Raw genomic sequence first — 17,831 nt, 5'->3', positions numbered from 1 at the left:
TCAAAGTATAAACAATCGATTAGACCACATGGAGAATAGAATCTCGCTCCTAGAAGATGATCACTCCAAAAATGAACGCATAATTTATAACTTAGAAAAAAAATCTGACAGCAGGAATCTGACATTGAAGAAATATGGGCCCATTTTAAGAGAGCTAACCTAAGAATAATCGGAATAGAGGAGGGAAAAGAAGGTGGAACCAAAGGGATCAATAATATCTTCAAAGAAATAATAGCAGAAAATTTTCCAAACAGAGCAAGAGGTTGATACACAGGTCCAGGAAACTTATAGAACTCCCTTTAGACAGGATCAGAGAAGAGGATCCCCACGCCACATAATTGTCAAAATGACTAATGTGGAAGCCAAGCAGAGAATCTTAAAGGCAACAAAAACAAAAGGCCAAGTGACATTCAGAGGCAAACAAATTAGAATCACTCCAGACTTCCCAAACCAAGTCATGAGAGCCAGAAGGGCTTGGAGTAACATATTCCAAACTCTGAAAGAAAACAACTTCCAGCCAAAAGTTTCCTACCCAGCAAAACTATCTATCAAATTAGATGGGGGAATAAGAAGCTTCCATGACAAACGAAAACTGAAGGAATTTATGTCTTCAAAACCAGCATTAGAGAAAATACTCAAAGAGAAAAACCAGCATTAGAGAAAATACTCAAAGAGATTAACTACTAAGAAAAAATACGTAATACACACCAAAACCAGAGAAACAAGATTTTCCATCCAGCAGACAACTAAGCAAAGAAGAATATATTCATGTGTTTATAGGTTAAAATCTTTGGAGATTCATTACTTATTTCAGTCTTTTACCTATTTCTAAATTGTATTGTTTGCTTTTATTGTTGCTAATTTTTAGGATTTCTATTTGGAATATTAATATACCTTCAGATATAGCATTTGGAAATATTTTATCCCATTCTATCAGTAACTTTTAACTCTGTCTACATTGTACAATATTTTTTTATTTTTTAGGAAGTTTGTTTATTCTTTTGTTGCCTGTGCCTTTGAAATCATATCCAAGAAATCACTGCCAATTTCTTTTTTATTTTATTTTTTTGTGTGTGTGGCACTGGGGTTTCTGGAAGCCCTTCTACCTCTGGGCTACACTCCCAGACCTATTTTGTATTTTTATTTGGAAACAGGGTCTCTTAAGCCAGCGAGGCTGGCTCTGAACCAGTGCGATCCTCCTGTCTCAGCCTCCCAAGCGCGGGGATTATAAGCATGCGCCACCACGCCCAGCAGAATCACTGCCAATTTCAATGTTGTGAAGTGTTATGACCCAGGTTTTCTTCTAAAAGTTTATAGTCTTAAGATTTACATTTAGGTCTTTTATCTATTTTGACTTAATATTTGTGTATGGTGTTAGTTAAAGGTCCAGTCTTGCCGGGCGTGGTGGTGCACGCTTGTAATCCCCGCCCTTGGGAGGCAGAGACAAGAGGATCGCACAGGTTCGAAGCCAGCCGTGCTGGCATAAGAGACCCTGTTTCAAAAATATAAAATAGGTCTGGAAGTGTAGCCCGGAGGTAGAAGGGCTTCCAGGAACCCCAGTACCACCAAAAAATAAAAAAAAAATTTTAAAAGTCCAATCTTATTATTTTTCATGTACTTATTATCTTTTAACTATTTAGTGAAAACATTACTATTTCATTTCCTTCACCAAATGTTCTTGGAAACTTTGTTAAAAATAACTTGACCATATATGGAAAAAATAAAATAAAAAATCACAAGAAATTAAACTGTGCTCTAACAGAGGCCTAAAAGAAAGGGACTCCCTACTGTTTCTAACCTCCAATGTAGGCAGTTTTTAAAATAAGAATACTCTTAATTCCTGAGGAACAACTCACTTTTTGAAGTGAGCTTTGATTACTTCCACCTGGTAGAGCAGTATCAGGGATTCAGTTGTTGTATCATAATTTTTTATATTTGCAAAACTATAAAGAGCATATTCTGAACTCAGTAATCCTTTAAAGATTTTTAAAGTTACTTTAAATGTTGCTAAAAATGGGACATTTACGTTGAAAATATATTCATAAATTATTTTTCCCTTCAGGATCAAATGGCTATTGCATGTGGATCTCGAGCTCATTTGGAAAAAGAATCAATTGCTCAGGTGAGATTTTCACTAACTGGCGTGGAACAGCAACTTTTTCTCCTTTTTTAGATGTACATTTGGCAAAAAAAAAAAAAAAAACTTAACATTTAATGTTTTAAAAATTTAATTCTCTTCAACTTCACTTAAACTTTCATAAGGCTTATAAAAGATTTTCACATTTTAAAGTTAATTTTTTTTTAAATAAGGAAAGATGTTGATTTTACTCTGCCTTAGTATGTAAGCAATCTCTGAGTTTTATACTTTTTTTTTTTTATGGTGGTGCTGGGGATTGAACCCAGAGACATTCTTCCTCTGAGCTACTATAATCCCAGTCCTTTTTCTTTCATTTTGAAACAAAATCTCCCTAAATTTCTGAGGCTGGCCTTGAGCCTCCAACCCTCCTATATCAGCCTACCAAGTACTGGGATTATAAGTGTGTGTCACCACACCCAACTAGGTGATATATTTTTGAACCAGGCAATTTGCCTTTGTTTTTTTTCATATTGGCATCCTGTAGTGCTATACAGGTTGAGAATCACCTGAATAGCATCACCAATGAAATTTTGGGCCGAGTGTGGTGGTGCACACTTGTAATCCCAGTTCTTGGGAGGCTGAGACATGAGGATCACACAGGTTCGAAGCCAGCCTCAGTTACTTAGAGAGGCTCTCAGCAACTTAGTGAGACCTTGTTTCCAAATAAAGTGTAAAACAGGGCTAGGAGTATAGCCCAGAGGTAGAAAAAAAAGCCCCTGGGTTCCACCCCCAGTACCAAAAAAACTTTTTTTTTTTTTGAGCACCAACAGTATGCCATAGATGGAAAATTTCATAACATGGAACTTTGATCAATGCACAAAATCATTCAAAGTACTACATAAAATTTACTTCAGCCCACATGTTCAATGTATACTTAAATTAATTTTATGTTTAGACTTGGATCCTGTCCCCCAAAATACCTTATATATATACAAATATTCCAGACTTGGAAGAAACATTTCTGGTCCCAAGTTTTTTGGATAATGGATACTAAAACTGTATTTTGAAATTCATTCAAAGGTTAAATATTTTATTTTAACTTTGTTTCTGTGAGAAAAGCACTTTTGCTTTAAAGTACTTTACCTTAATATTTTTCAAATTATAACTCTGCTTTTCAGAAAGATATAAATAAATCACTGAAGATTTTAAATTGTTCATTTTGTAGATGATGCTAGAAAAGCCAGATTAACTTAAAAGGGGAAGATCTTAAGAAATTATTTCACGCAAAATATTTGTTTCATTTTGTTTGCAGTACTAATGAATCAAATCCACGGCCTAGTGCATGCTAGACAAACACTCACTGAGCTACATCCCAGTCCATACTTACTCAATACAGAGCTATTTATTTAGTTAGTTAGTTAGTTATTTTTGTTTTGTTTTTGTGGTACTGGGGATGGAACCCAGGGGCTTTTCTACCTCTTGGCTATACTCCCAGACCTATTATATATTTTATTTAGAAACAGGATCTCACTAAGTTGCTGAGAACCTCACTAAGTAGCTGAGGCTGACTTCGAACCTCTGCGATCCTCCTATCTCAGCCTCTCAAGTGCTGGGATTACAAGCATGCGCTACCACACCCGCTTTTATTCTTTATTTTGAAACAGGGTCTCACTGAGTTGCAAAGGGCCTCACTAAGTAGCTGAGGCTGTCCAAAAACCACGATCCTCCTGTCACAGCCTCCCAAATGCTGAGATTACAAGCATGCGCCACCATGCCTGGCTTGCAAAGCTTTTAAAATCTTAATCTTTTTGTTCACCTCTGTAAGTCTCATGTATCAAGCTCATAACTGTTCGCTGTATTTTCCTTGATTCAGTGGAGAATAGAGTACTACTATTCAGTGTATAGTTAAAATTATCTGAGAACTATTTCTTCAAGCATATTTCCAGGCCAGTCCAGTCACATTGAATCAGACTCTAGAAATGGGATCAGGAGGCTGCATCTTTAAGTTTCCTGGGTCACCTTTATGCACACAGGAGTTTGAGAATTACTTAAATAAAAGGTTGAACCTTCCCTCTCTATGACTCTGAAATAGAACATGAAGAAATTCTAATATTTTCAAGATATACTGAGGAGAGCAGAGTCACAACTCATCATAAGGAAGCTTTCATGAGTGTTTGAAAAGGTTAATCTATTAACCATAGAGAACATCACACTCCTAGAAATTTAAAAGAGTTTAGATTAGCTAATCTGATTGATGCACAGGGGATAAAGACAAAAGTGTATGTTCAAGATACCCAGCACATTATTTGTAATTATATAACATAGAAACTATAAAGTACTGAATTTCAACAATAAGAAATATATCCCCTGCATGAAATATATAGCCAATAAAGCTGATGATTATGGAGACTATATCTCATAACATGAGAGATTACCTCAGTATTATATGTAAAAACCGTGATATTGTAAATACAATATAATCATCTATGTGAAATTACAAATGGTTTTGCAAACAAAAACAATATAGATTAATTGTTCTGTGAATAATTTTTTTCCTTTTCATAAAATATATTAGTGGGAGGGAAAATGGATAGTCTATGTAGTGAAGGAAAAGGGATAGATTAAAGAAGTAGGAAGCAGGAGATGAATGTGAGGAAGCTGTTGAAGTAATTCAGGCAGGAAAGAGTTGATCCCTGTATTTATTGCTGGTGATAGAAAGGAACTATGTGCTTGGATTTTGTTGTTTTTACATAGAACTTGCAGTAGTTGAAAACTCTTTAAATGTGACCAAGAAATAGTATTTAAATGGGATTGTGCAGCCAGGCGTGGTGGCGCACGCTTGTGATCCCCTTGCTTGGGAGGCTGAGACAGGAGGATCACATGGGTTTTGAAGCCAGCCTCAGCTACTTAGTGAGGCTTTCAGCAACTTAGTGAGACCCTGTTTCCAAATAAAATATAAAATAGGTCTGGGAGTATAGCCTGGAGGTAGAAAGCCCCTGGGGTCCACCCCCAGTACCAATCAATCAATCAATAAATAAATAATGGGATCATGCTATGGTGTAAATCTTCTTTTACCTCTTATTGCTAGACATTAAGGAATCTATCTTAGCATCTACATATTTATAATTCACCTTGTGTCCGTCCATTCAGCCCTTTATCTCTAAAACCTAGCCATAGATATAGTACTTTGGTCCCCAGAGAACAGGCTGTGAGTTGTCCACTGCAGTTGTTCTTTATACGTGCTCTTTGGTAGCCTTGTTGTCTTAAGTCCAGATTGCTCTCAAAGAACTATCCCTGCCTTACAGAAGGCCATCCACGTGGACTCGAAGAGACAGACCACACACCTGTCTCAAGTCCAGGATACTGAAGCATGGCCTTCCATTTCTTCTAATGTGCTGTAGATAACAAAAGCCCTTCCATGGTGGTCAGTCTGTGGACAGTGAGAAAAGCTAAGAGAACTGATGAAGATAGCAGATGGCAGCTTCGGGAGCTTGTTGAATAGCATGCAGACACACCTTTCCTAAGTATTTTTTTGCATATCCTTAGTTGACCATTCTTTGTGCTGCTATCATGGAAGACAGACAGGCTGCAGCCCTGATGGAGCGCGTCCACTCCCATGGATGTACTCACCATCCCACATGTTCCCAGTGACAGTAGTATTTGTGTTGCCCAGATATAAAAGGATTTATCCTCTTTAAAGGATTCAAAAGTAGAAGGAAGCTATTAGCAACTGTTTGATGTCTTTAGCTTTTATAAGATAATGAAATTGCTGGTTACCTTTACATTTTACCTGGATTTCCTATTTACATTTTGTAAACCTTGGAAATAACATTCTTATTATGTGAATAGTGAATGTCTTTTTCCTTAATGTTTTCAAAAGCCCATTTCAGAAGTTTATATAATGCTCCTATTTTGTTAGCTTCATTTCACTATATGTTTATCCTTTAGTTATCTTCTAAATTTTAAGATATTTTGCCAAATTTAAAAATTAAACCAAGAGCTTCTTGTTTGTAGCTTGCCTTATTATACTGTCACATGTTAGAAATTAAAGTCTGTGTGAACACCACACATTTCTGCTTTTTAACAATTCTGTTAATATTCAAACAAAAGCAGTCATGAATATTTTCTTTTGCTAATGAGTAAGCTCACCCAAATCACATTAAAAATCATTCAGGGAGAATAGTTTACAGTTACTGTTTTTCTACCTTTAATTTTTATTTTTCTTTCAATTTCTATTTGTTCCTTTCCTAAGCATAAATGCTCTTTTGGAGGTTTAATCAGTCAACCAGTATTTATTGGAAGTATTTTATATGGAAGGCACTGAGCAAGCTGTTGTGAGATTCTCAAACATTTTAAGATGAGGTTTCTGCCCTATCTACTTAGAGAGGTAAGACATATTTACGTCAAAACATAATTAATGATTCTAGGTGATAATGGAGAAGTGCTAGATCTTTTTTGAAAGTTTGCCTTACATACCTTATAGATAAGTATTTGATTCTCCCTCCCCTTCCTGCCCTCTTACAGGAGATGTAGTCAGGAGACTAAGCCCTCCAGCTTTCTTCTTTTATAAAACCATTCTCAAGTTTCTGGTACTTTCTGGGCCAAATACTTGGCTAAGGGCTTTAACATAATCTCATTTTATCCTTAAAATAGATTTTTGAGGTAGGCATCATCATTCTTGTTTTATAGATGAGAAAGATGGAAGTTAAAGCGCTTAGCTCAAGGTCACCCTGATAATCAGGAGTGGAGCCGGGATTCACAGTCTGTCCAACACGGAGTTTTTTCTCCTTCTGTCAAATGATAGAAAGATTTATGTAAATGAAAAATGACATTGAAGATTATATGAAAAGCAAAAGGGAAAAGCAACCCTGTTTTGTAGTGTAAGATATTAAATATTTTCCTTAGATTCTTTTTTTTTTTTTTTTTTTTGCGGGTCTGGGGATGGAACCCAGAGGCACTGACCTCCGAACCACATCTACCGCCCTATTTTTATTCTTTATTTTGAAACAGGGTCTCACTAAGTTGCAGACGGCCTCACTAAGTAGCTGAGGCTGTCAGCAAACCGCGATCTGCCATCCTCCAGTTTCAGCCTCCTGAATTCTGGGATTACACGCGTGTGCCACCTCGCCTGGCTCCTTAGATTCTTACCAAGTTGCTTATTCACATAAGTAATGCATCATTCCATGGGTTCATTCCTTAACTATAGAACACTTTAAGAAATCCTATACAAATCTTAAATAAGAATGGTTTGAATACAGTGATAATCTGTTCTTATGTTTAAAGTTTACAGTGTCTTTATCAGTCATGAGCTGTTATTTCCCATTAGTAAACACTAATAATAATAGTGAATCCTCAGCCAGGTGTGGTGGCGCACACTTGTAATCCCCATGCTTTGGAGGCGGAGACAGGAGGATCGCGCAGGTTCGAAGCCAGGCTCGCAGGCTTAAGAGACCCTGTTTCCAAAAATAAAAAAGTATAAAATAGGTCTGGGAGTGTAGCCCGGAAGTAGAACAGCTTCCAGGAACCCCAGTACCACCAAAAAAATAAATAAATAATAGTGACTCCTCTTATGAGTTAAAACTTACTGAACTTTACAATCCAAAGTATTAAATCAGTTTTTATAATGTATTTAGTTAGATATCTGACATACCTAATTAAATTGACTAGATTTTTTTTTTTTTTTGGCAGTACTGGAGATGGAACCCAGGGATATTCTACCTCTGAGCTACATCCCCAGCCCTATTTTTTATTCTTTATTTTGAAATAGGGTCTCACTGAGTAGCAAAGGCCTCACTAAGTAGCTAAGGCTGCCCACAAACCTGGATCCTCCTGTCTCAGCTTCCCAAATGCTAGAATTACAAGCATGTACCACCACGCCTTGCTAATTGACTAGATTTTTGTTTTAGACTCCTTTGTTGTGTGTAACCTCTGTGATACTCTACCATACCTCTTCTCTCAGGTTCAAATTTTAGTGTTTTGTTTTGCTTGTTTATTTTGGGATCTGTCACCCTCTTTGAAACTGAAATGTATATGGGACAAAGAGGCATGAAATATGCAGGTAAATGGGATGTCTTCCTTGTTCATAGCAAGGATGTCCTTTTTCTCCTGATAGGCTAAAGCCTTGGCCTCCCACAAGTCCTGTGACTTGTCTGACTCACCCCCCAGAAAGTCAGCTGCTTCTACAGCGCCTCTCTTCTGCTCTTGGCAGTACCCCACGGTTCTATTAAAACATTCTGCCAGTGGAGCTGAGGGAACAGTGCAGTCCATCTGCAAGATCCACCCAGTCAATGAAATATAAAATGCAGTTGATGCAGCCAGTGTTTTCAATGCCTCCTTATAGATAAATGGAAAAGTCATTTATATTTTGTCTTTGTTTTCAGCGTTCTTACTTCCGTACTCTCCTCATGTATGGGTTCCACTTTCTGGTGTGGTTCCTTTGTGTGAAAGGAATCAGGGACACACAGTGTGGGTTCAAATTACTAACTCGAGAAGCAGCTTTGCGGACGTTCTCATCTCTACACGTTGAACGATGGTAGGTTTCTAACTGGAATGGGTCAGCAGCTATTTCAGATATCAAGAAGTAACACTGTTTTCATAATGAACACCCAGATTGGAACAAAATTGACATTTATGTTTGTAAACTTGATCTGTGCCTTTATACTTTCACTGAGTTGGATCTTATTTTGAAAATACTCAAACTCAGCATTTGCTTTAGTTGTATATTCTCTTTAATTGTAGACAGTACCAACTGAGGGGTCTTGAAAATATCCTCTTTCTTAAGCTTCTTTTTCTTTTTTTTTTTTTTAAGAAAACACAGAATTATCAAATAGAATAAGTTCCCATTTCTTCTTCTTTCCTTTCATTTATAAGAGACAAGGTCTCTGACCTAAGGCCAATCCTTTGTGCTCTACATCCCCTTCCGCCTTCTTAAAAACCTAATTCTATTTGTTTTTCTCGCTCCATCTCATCTCCTCCAGACCCTATCCATTGACCCCTGCCCATCCAGCTCCAGCCCTGTTTCTGTCTTTCCACAACCAGTCTATTTTTGAAAATGTTCTCTTTAATAAGGATTTTTTCCCATGCCCCTTACCTACTTAAAATCCTTCAGCAGCTTCCCATGGCCTTCAGAGGCGCCTCCATGTCAGGCTTCTCCCTTCTCCACATCCCCTTCAGGCCTTCCTTAGGGCAGCCTCCCCTGCCCTCCCGGGCTCCAGCGCCCAGTGAGGTGCTGCCGCAGTGCCGTGTGCTTTATTTCTTACCACCTGTCACTTCTGCACTTCCTCCTCATTTGTGTAATTATTTAATGGTCCTTTTTCTCTATGAATGTGTAAGCTCCGTGAGAGTAGGAACCCTGTCAGATTTTGCTTACTAGTGTGCTTTACTACTAACAGAGTGCCTGGCACATACTAGGTGAGCAGTAAGGACTGTTGAAAGGGTTCATCTGTGGTGTTAGTTGGAGTTCCCTGAGCTGGATTCTGGCAGGTGTGCATAATTGTTCCAGCATAGTTCATTTCTCAAGTCTCTACCACCTCATGTGTTTCCAAAGATCTATTATCTCCCTAGAAAGAGATGTCATATATTAAAAAAAAAAAACACACTATTTTAAAGAAACTTTAGTTTCAGAATTAAAATTATTACTTAAACATTATTTCTTTTTTCCTAGACTAAGAAAATTAATGTAAATTTGATCTTCAGATTCAGATGCATGTTTTTATTATGCTGCAAAAGTAAAACTGATAGTCTATGGACTCCAAAATTAAAAAATTTAATTTCAGAAGCAAATCTAGAATATAGACTTCCATCTTTACTAGATAACTTTCAATTATCTGTTAGGTCCAGAACTAGGATCAATGAACTTGAAAGTCTTAGAAATTAATGACATAAATGTCAAGAGTCTTTTGTTTTCCTTGGAATATAAACAGTAGCAGGTCACAGTACTTTATGCCTGTAATCCCAGTAATTAGGAATGCTCAGACAGGCAAAGTATAGGTTCAAGGCCAGCCTCAGCAATTCAGCGAGGCCCTCAGCAACTTAGTGAGACCCTATCTCAAAATTTAAAAAAAAAAAAAAATTTAAGAGCTAGGGTTATAGCTCAGAGGTAAGACCAACCCTGGGCTCAATCCCTAGTACCAAAGAAAAGAAATATAAAAGATTAGAAGCCAGGCATGGCAGCACATGCTTGTAATCCCAGCATTTGGAAGGCTGAGACAGAAGGATTGTGCCCTTTGCAACTCAGTGAGACCCTATTTTAAAATAAAGAATAAAAAACAGGGCTGGGGGCGTAGCTCAGAAGTAGAATGCTCCTGGGTTCCATACCGAGTATGACTAAATACATGAATGATTTGATTAGAGTTGATTACCTAAAAACATGACATTTCCTTGTCAGTATTCTAGAGCAGATTATCTAATAGGAATATATAAGACACAACTGGAAGCCATGTATGTAATTTTTTTATTTGTTTGTTTGTAGTCCTAGGGATGGAAAACAGGGGCTTTCTATCTCTGAGCTACAACCCCAGCCCTATTTTATTTGTTATTTGAAACACTGTCTTGTTAAAATACCACATACTAGCCTCAAACTTAAATACTGTAATTACCAGCATTTGCCACTATACCAGGATCCATATGTGTTAATTTTTTTCTCTCTTTTTTTTTTTTTTTTTTTTTGTGGTGCTGGGAATTAAATGGGATATCCTACTTCCAAAATATACCACCAGCCATATTTTATTGTTTAATTTGGAAACACTGTCTTGCTAAATTTCTGAGAGCCTCACTAACTTGCTGAGGCTGGCTTTGAACCTGTGATCCTCCTATCCCAGCCTCCAGAGTACTGGGATTATAGGTGTGCATCACCAAATCTGGCCTCATATATGTAATTTTAGGTTTTCTTGTACTCACATTATAGAATTAAAAAGATGAGATTAAGCTGGGCATGGTGGCGTACGCTTGTAATCCCAGCACTTGGGAGGCTGAGACAGGAGGATCACACAGGTTCGAAGCCAGCCTCAGCTACTTAGTGAGGCTCTCAGCAACTTAGTAAGACCCTGTTTCTAAATAAAATATAAAATAGGTCTGGCAGTATAGCCCGGAGGTAGAAAACCCCTGAGTTCCACCCCCAGTACCACACACACGAAAAAAAGATGAGATTAATCATAATAATATACTTTAATACAATCTATCCAAATATTATAATTTTAGTATATAGTCATTGTGAAAAAGTTGAATTTTTAATATAAATAAAAGCAAATGAGCATGCTCAATTCAAATTAAAAATAAGTATGTTAAATATAAATATATATAGATTAAAACTTTGTAAGGAATATGCAGCTGAGATATATGTTTATATATATTATATATGTGTTTTATATATATCCATCCTCAGAGCTCTGCCTAACCTAAATTCCTTCCATTTAGGATGTTAAAATACTCTTCAAAATATACTTTCCTCCAGTGAGTCCTTTTACTTTCAGGCAGTGTTCTGATGTCTATAATGCACCACTAGTAAGAGCAGTAGCCCCTTCCCCCATCTTGGTTTGGACTCCTAGTTACAGTTGTAACTGTTCTTTGCTTTGCTTTCATATTCACAGTAATTGGTCTGCATAGCTGTTTTTCAGATTTAGACACTACTTCTCAAAATTGGAAATTAAAGGTCAAACCTTTCTCTTAAATTGCTGTTCACTCTCCATACTTAACTTCTAAGGGATCAGTGTTGCTTGTTAGAGCTATGTGAAGATACCTCATGTTTCAGAAAAGTATGGTTTTCTTTTCTACTTTTTGTTTTCCTGAAGATAATAACTATGGAGAATTTTTTATTTTCATTACTTCATTACAGGCCTGTCACTCATTTTCCAACCCCTTGTCAGGAGGAGAATTATCTTAAGTGTATGTTGTACACATCAGCTTCTGTATCACCTTGGTCGTCTTCTCCGAGACACCGTGCCGGCTGGTGTCTGTCAAGTTGTTCTCGGGCCTGCCACCCAACTTCATCCTCGGTCACCCTTCCTTACTGTTTTACGAGAGCATATTCTGCTAACGTCCATAAATATGAGAAAGAAACATTTTGAGATCTTGAACGTGAAAAGAAATCTCTATTCTACCCTCCCTTGTTTAATAGATGGAGAAAGAATTGCAAGTTGGAAATCACTCTTCAGGAATCTTTTGTCTTGGCACTCCTTGCTTCCGTGGAGAAGTCAGTTCTGTAGAGAATTTGAATCTTGATTCTCTCGTTGTTTCTACCCCCCATTCAAAAGGTTTTTCTCCACAGTGTTTTGAAATACCATGATTCTGAGCTTTAATGTAGCTGTGTCCATGCATTTTGTTGAGCACCACTAGGCTTTCCAAATCTGGAAACTTTTAACTGTTAGGTTTTTTTTTGTTTTTTTTTTTTTTTAATAAAGCTCATTGTTCATTTAATAAACATTTTAAGTCTGTGATAGAATTTTCAATTTTTTATTATAAATTGAAGTTGTATAAATTATTATATTTACAGAGCACAGAATGACTGGATAATTTATGAGTACAATGAAAGATACTTAAGCTAGTTAATACGTGTCACTTCAAATGTTTTTGTGGTTAAAGCATTTGAAGTATATCCTTAAAATTTTTAAATGTATATTACACTATTATTAACTACATGCTATTTAATAGATCTCAAAAACTAAAAATAAAAAATAACTTATTTCTCCTTGTAGCTGAGGCTTCACACCTTTTGCCCATCATCCTATTGCCTCCACCCTCAGCTTCTGTAACCACTGTTCTGTTCTCTGCTTGTTAGTTTAGTTTTGGACTCTACATATAAATGAGATTGTATAGTGTGTCTTTCTGGTTCTACATTACTTCACTTAGTGTAATGTTTTCCAGTTCCATCCATGTTGTTGCAGATGACTAAGTATCTTTTTAACGTTGAGTAATATTGTGTGTGTGTGTGTGTGTGTGTGTGTGTGTGTGTGTGTGTATCCTAACACATTTTCTGTATCCGTTCGTGCATTGATGGACAATTAGGTTGATTCCATAACTGAGCTGTTATAGTGTTGCAGAGATTATTGGAGTCCAGTTATCTCTCTGACCTATGTAAATATCCAGGGGTAGGATTGTCAGATATTATGGTAATTTTGCTTTTTAGTTTTCTGAGGAACCTCCATACTGTTTTCCATAATGGCTGTGTGAATTAACATTCCCACCAATAGTGTGAAGACTTCCCTTTTTCTCTTTTTTTCTTTTTTCTTCTTTTCCCTTTTCTTCTTTTTTGTGATACTAGGAATTGAACCCAGAGGCATTCTACCTCCAGGCCACACCCCCAAACTGATTTTATTTCTTATTTGGAAACAGGGCTTGCTAGGTTGATGAGAGTCTCACTACTTGCTCAGGCTGTCCTCAAACAGTGATCCTCCTGTCTCAGCCTCCCAAACTACTAGGATTATAAGCGTGTACCTCTATGCCCGGCTAAGAATTCTGAATGTCTCATTTAAAACCTTGACATTGTATTCTTTTGCTGCATTGTTTTTATTATCTTGAGGGTTTTTTTCATTTCTTTTTTCTTTCATTAAGATTTTCTTCAGATACCTTAATTTTGATACTAAAATATTCGCTGGAGGCTGTGTATATGGGCATAGCCTCTGACTCACAGGTAGATTTCACTGCAGGCTAAACTAGCAAAGCCACTGGGATCCTTCAGTTTCTTGCCTAGAAGATCGGAGTCTGGCTCTCAGCACTCACAGAGCCACATGGGGGAAGGGGTGAGAAGGAGAACCAACACAGATATGCCGAGGCCTGTTTGCAGCCCAGCTGCTGCCCTCCTGCCGAGCTCAGCTCCTGAGAGGCCTCTGGGCCCTGACCGTGGGTCTGCTTCCAGGCTTCCCCACTGCTCTTGTCGACATTCCCTAGTTGCCACATACTTGTCCTGATAGATTACAGCTTCCACACACTTTTACCATCACCCCCTCTCCTCTTTGTTTTTATTCTTCCATTCTCGGTGCTTTCATTTTAGTGGAATTTCAGGAGACAGCAGGAGGGTACATGTGTTCCTGCTGTCTTAACAGTCTGGACCTGCTCTTCATTCTGCGGCAATGTAACTGTTAGTGAGGTAGCAGCTGTACCAGAAACTGAGTGTCAAGAGGAAACGTGGTGGCCCTGCCAACCCACATTTGCCAGAACAAATCAAGGTGTCTTACTTGACTAACTCTTCTTCTGCTTCCGATAGTATAAGGCTCTGTCTAGAAGTACTTGGTATTTTAGTTAAAATATTTTCTTTTGTAACATATTGGGTATTTATAAAGTGGTGATGTAAACTGCATATTTTATAATGAATATCTTTATGTAATTCTAAATTGTTTTAAGTGGAGAAAGATGCAATTTAAAAACAACCTTTCAATCTAGGGTGTTTTTTAATATAAAGATAATTCAGCTAATTGGTGTTTATTTCTCTCATTCCTTTTTATTCATCAGTCTTAATTTTTTATCTTTTACTGACTTTATGTTGAAAAATATTTAACAATTTTATTCAGGTTATTGAATATCTTTAGAACCAGTCAGATTTGTTTTGTGTTAGGAAGGGTTCAACACTAGGTTTACTACTGAAATTATTTTCTTCTTTCACAAGTAATAGAAGTTAAGTTTTATATAATCCTATAAAAAAAACACAACCTATCTTTCTAGATGTTTTTGTCATCTAAATATTTTATTAGAATAAGAAAAATACTAGTTTAAAAATGGTTTTCATACTGAATGATCATTTGGAGCCCACGGGTTATTTTTACTTCCGAGGGTTCTGAGTTTTGAAACAGGTATAGCATTTCTCATTTAAATGTGATGTAATAGAATATTAAATACAGTAATTGCTTTGAAGCTTCTGACCCATTCACTGTTCAATTATTTTACCTTCTGTGAATCTGACCTTCAGTTTTAAAGTATAAGCTTTATATCTGCCTTGTAAGCTTCTTTAAAATGTGCCAAGGTACAGATCTAATTACTTGTCTTTTTATCAATATATTTTCTTTTTCAGGGCTTTTGACGTGGAACTGCTCTATATAGCCCAGTTCTGTAAAATTCCAATAGCAGAAATTGCGGTCAACTGGACTGAAATTGAAGGTAAGTGCATTCTTTATTTACAGCTGATCTTTGGTCATATGAGAGAGGAGAATGTCAGAGAGCGCAGTCGTCTAGTAACGTCAGCTGGCTTTAATGTTCTCCCTTCTCCCTTCTCGAGGCTCTGTCAGCTGTCTTGACTTGGAGAGCCAGCTCCACGGAGACTGTGGTCCACTGACGCCCCCGACCCTGGCAGGGAAACTTCAGTAAGACTGCAGTAGACAGGATCAGGGTGCTCTGAGGATAGAAGCAGGGTTGCTTGTTGCCCATTATTGTTTGCATCACCATTTTTAGCACTATTATATAATTATAATATATATAACATATTATATATAATATATAATAGCACTATTACATAATATCAGTGGATATTGAATACCTACAAACCACTGTGCACAGCTATATGAGAAATAAATATTTTCACTTCAAATGCCCACAGCCCATTTAGATCTGTTTTTAACCGTATCTGTGCATATATCCAAAAATGTAAAGATCTCAAGTTGGGCATGGTGGCACACGTTTGTAATCCCAGCGCTTGGGAGACTGAGACAGGAGGATTGCACAGGTTCGAAGCCAGCCTCAGCTACTTAGTGAGGCTCTCAGCAACTTAGTGAGACCCTGTTTCCAAATAAAGTATAAAAATAGATCTGGGAGTATAGCCCGGAGGTAGAAAGCCTCTGGGTTCCACCACAGTACCAACAAAAAAAGAAATGTAAAGATCTCTAAAATCTATAATTATTTGAAATCGAGCAAGAAAAGCTTAGGAGACTCTGGCTATATAAAATTTAAAATATGTTCTAGTTTTCTCCTTTACTTACCTTAGAATGAATCTAAATTATTTCATGATTGAGGAGTAATTGATATTACCGGTTAGAGACTTTTCAGAGTTGACCTCTGCCCTGGATGCATGTGGACTTATTTGGAAGTCATTGTTACAATAGCATTACTGCTCTGAAAAAGGTTCAGAACCAGTCTAGAGTACACAAACTATACCTTGAGTCCAAGGATTCAAACCAAGTTTGCAGGAACATAACTGATGATCAACCTACAACCTGGATTGGGAGAAAAGGCAGAGGATTGTTCAATATCTGCTCTACTGCTCTCTCTGTGTGGATCCAGCCCAATATGAGACTGTGGGGAGGGTAACAGTCTGTTCATGCTAATGTCATCTGTGCCACTGCATTACAGAGATAACTGTGTCATACAGAAAGGAATCATAGGTTTCTCAACTTCCTTATCTGTGGCATGAAGATGTCTGTCCCCTGGTTAGTAACATAGAGTAAGACTAATGTCTACAAAGTGCTTTAGTGGTAGTGTTTTCAAAAGAAAGCTGTTATCTGAATTTAGACCAGTGAAAAAGGTTTTCTTTAAGGATAAAATATAATTGAAATGGTAATGAAATTTTAAAACTTCCTTGTTATAAATGTTCATTTGCTCGTGCATATAGTACAAGGAACACTTGTAAGACTCTCTGTGGTATATAGATCAGACATTTAATTAGGCTGATATTGCCAAGTATACCAAGACAAAGTCTAGACAGAATTGTTCAAGTCTGATCACAGGCTTTACTTTTCACCATAAAGATTAGGTCAGAGAACTGAGGTTGTAGCTCAATAGTGGAGCCCTTGCCCATGCATGAAGCCCTGAGTTCAATCCCCAGCAACACACCACAAAAAAATAAAATTGTATCATATGGGCCGGGCATGATGGCGCACTCTTGTAATCCCAGCGCTTGGGAGGCTGATACAGGAGGATCCTGCAGGTTCAAAGCCAGCTTCAGCTACTTAGTGAGGCTCTCCGCAACTTAGTAGTGAGACCCTGTTTCCAAATAAATTATAAAATAGGTCTGGGAGTATAGCCCGGAGGTAGAAAAGCCCCTGGGTTCCACCCGCAGTAACAAAAAAAAAAAAAAAAAAAAAACATTGGATTTTATGCTCTGTTTTCAGCTGTTCCCCGTGTGATCATTATTTTTCATTAACCCGCATTTATTGAGGATTTTCCTGTTAAGCATCTGAGAGCCATGACCAACACAGTTCCTTCCCTATAGCTGAGCCCTCAGCCTTCCAAAATTTGCACTTTAGATCCTCCTAAGTTGCATTACACTATAAGATGTTTGGGTTTTTTATTTGGGGGGAAATAATTCACTCCAACTTTAAAGTTTATAATTTTTTTGGCTAAGATGTAAACAAAATGAAGGTACTAGAAGCTGACAATAACCATGTAGACTGACTTCTAGAATATAATTTTAAACTGAAATATTTCTCCTAATTTATTTTAATTTGTTTAAATTGCAGGCTCTAAGTTAGTTCCATTTTGGAGCTGGCTACAAATGGGCAAGGACCTACTTTTTATACGACTTCGATATTTGACTGGTGCCTGGAAACTTGAGCAAACTAGGAAAATGAATTAGCTTGTTTGCAATTTTGGTCGAATTCCTATACATTCACTGTCACATTTTCATTTGAAATTAAAAATTTAAATCTGGGTTAAATCTGTTATCTTTTGGGTAATTTTAAAGAATTAACTAAGTAAAAATTTTTATATCACTTTTGGAACAAAAATAGTCTTTTCAAAAAGGTGTTATAATCAAAAGTAGGATTTTTCTTTTGCTTTAGCAGTTTTATTTCAGCTACTTGTCACTTTATTTCTTTTCTTTGTGTGTGTGTGTGTG

The 17,831-nt window shown here is 37.1% G+C and overlaps 1 protein-coding gene across 2 annotated transcripts in view; it reads left to right on the top strand.

Annotated features, from left to right (window-relative positions):
- The window catches only part of ALG5 (ALG5 dolichyl-phosphate beta-glucosyltransferase), a gene marked incomplete at both ends in the record, with an annotated part of 39,334 nt that extends 21,764 nt beyond the window's left edge, over positions 1–17,570 (top strand). For both annotated transcript variants that reach the window (XM_080689240.1, XM_080689239.1), the window contains 4 exons: positions 2,063–2,122; positions 8,458–8,609; positions 15,078–15,163; positions 17,455–17,570. In XM_080689240.1, the coding sequence (XP_080545366.1) occupies positions 2,063–2,122; positions 8,458–8,609; positions 15,078–15,163; positions 17,455–17,570 (414 nt within the window). The remainder of the gene's footprint in view (positions 1–2,062; positions 2,123–8,457; positions 8,610–15,077; positions 15,164–17,454) is intronic.
- Positions 17,571–17,831: the final 261 nt, after the last annotated feature.

The sequence above is a fragment of the Muscardinus avellanarius genome (assembly GCF_963383645.1).
Source record: "Muscardinus avellanarius genome assembly, chromosome: 2".
Lineage (NCBI taxonomy): Eukaryota > Metazoa > Chordata > Mammalia > Rodentia > Gliridae > Muscardinus > Muscardinus avellanarius.
The sequence above is the reverse complement of the archived record's forward strand: the minus strand, read 5'-3'. Positions and strand labels throughout refer to the sequence as shown.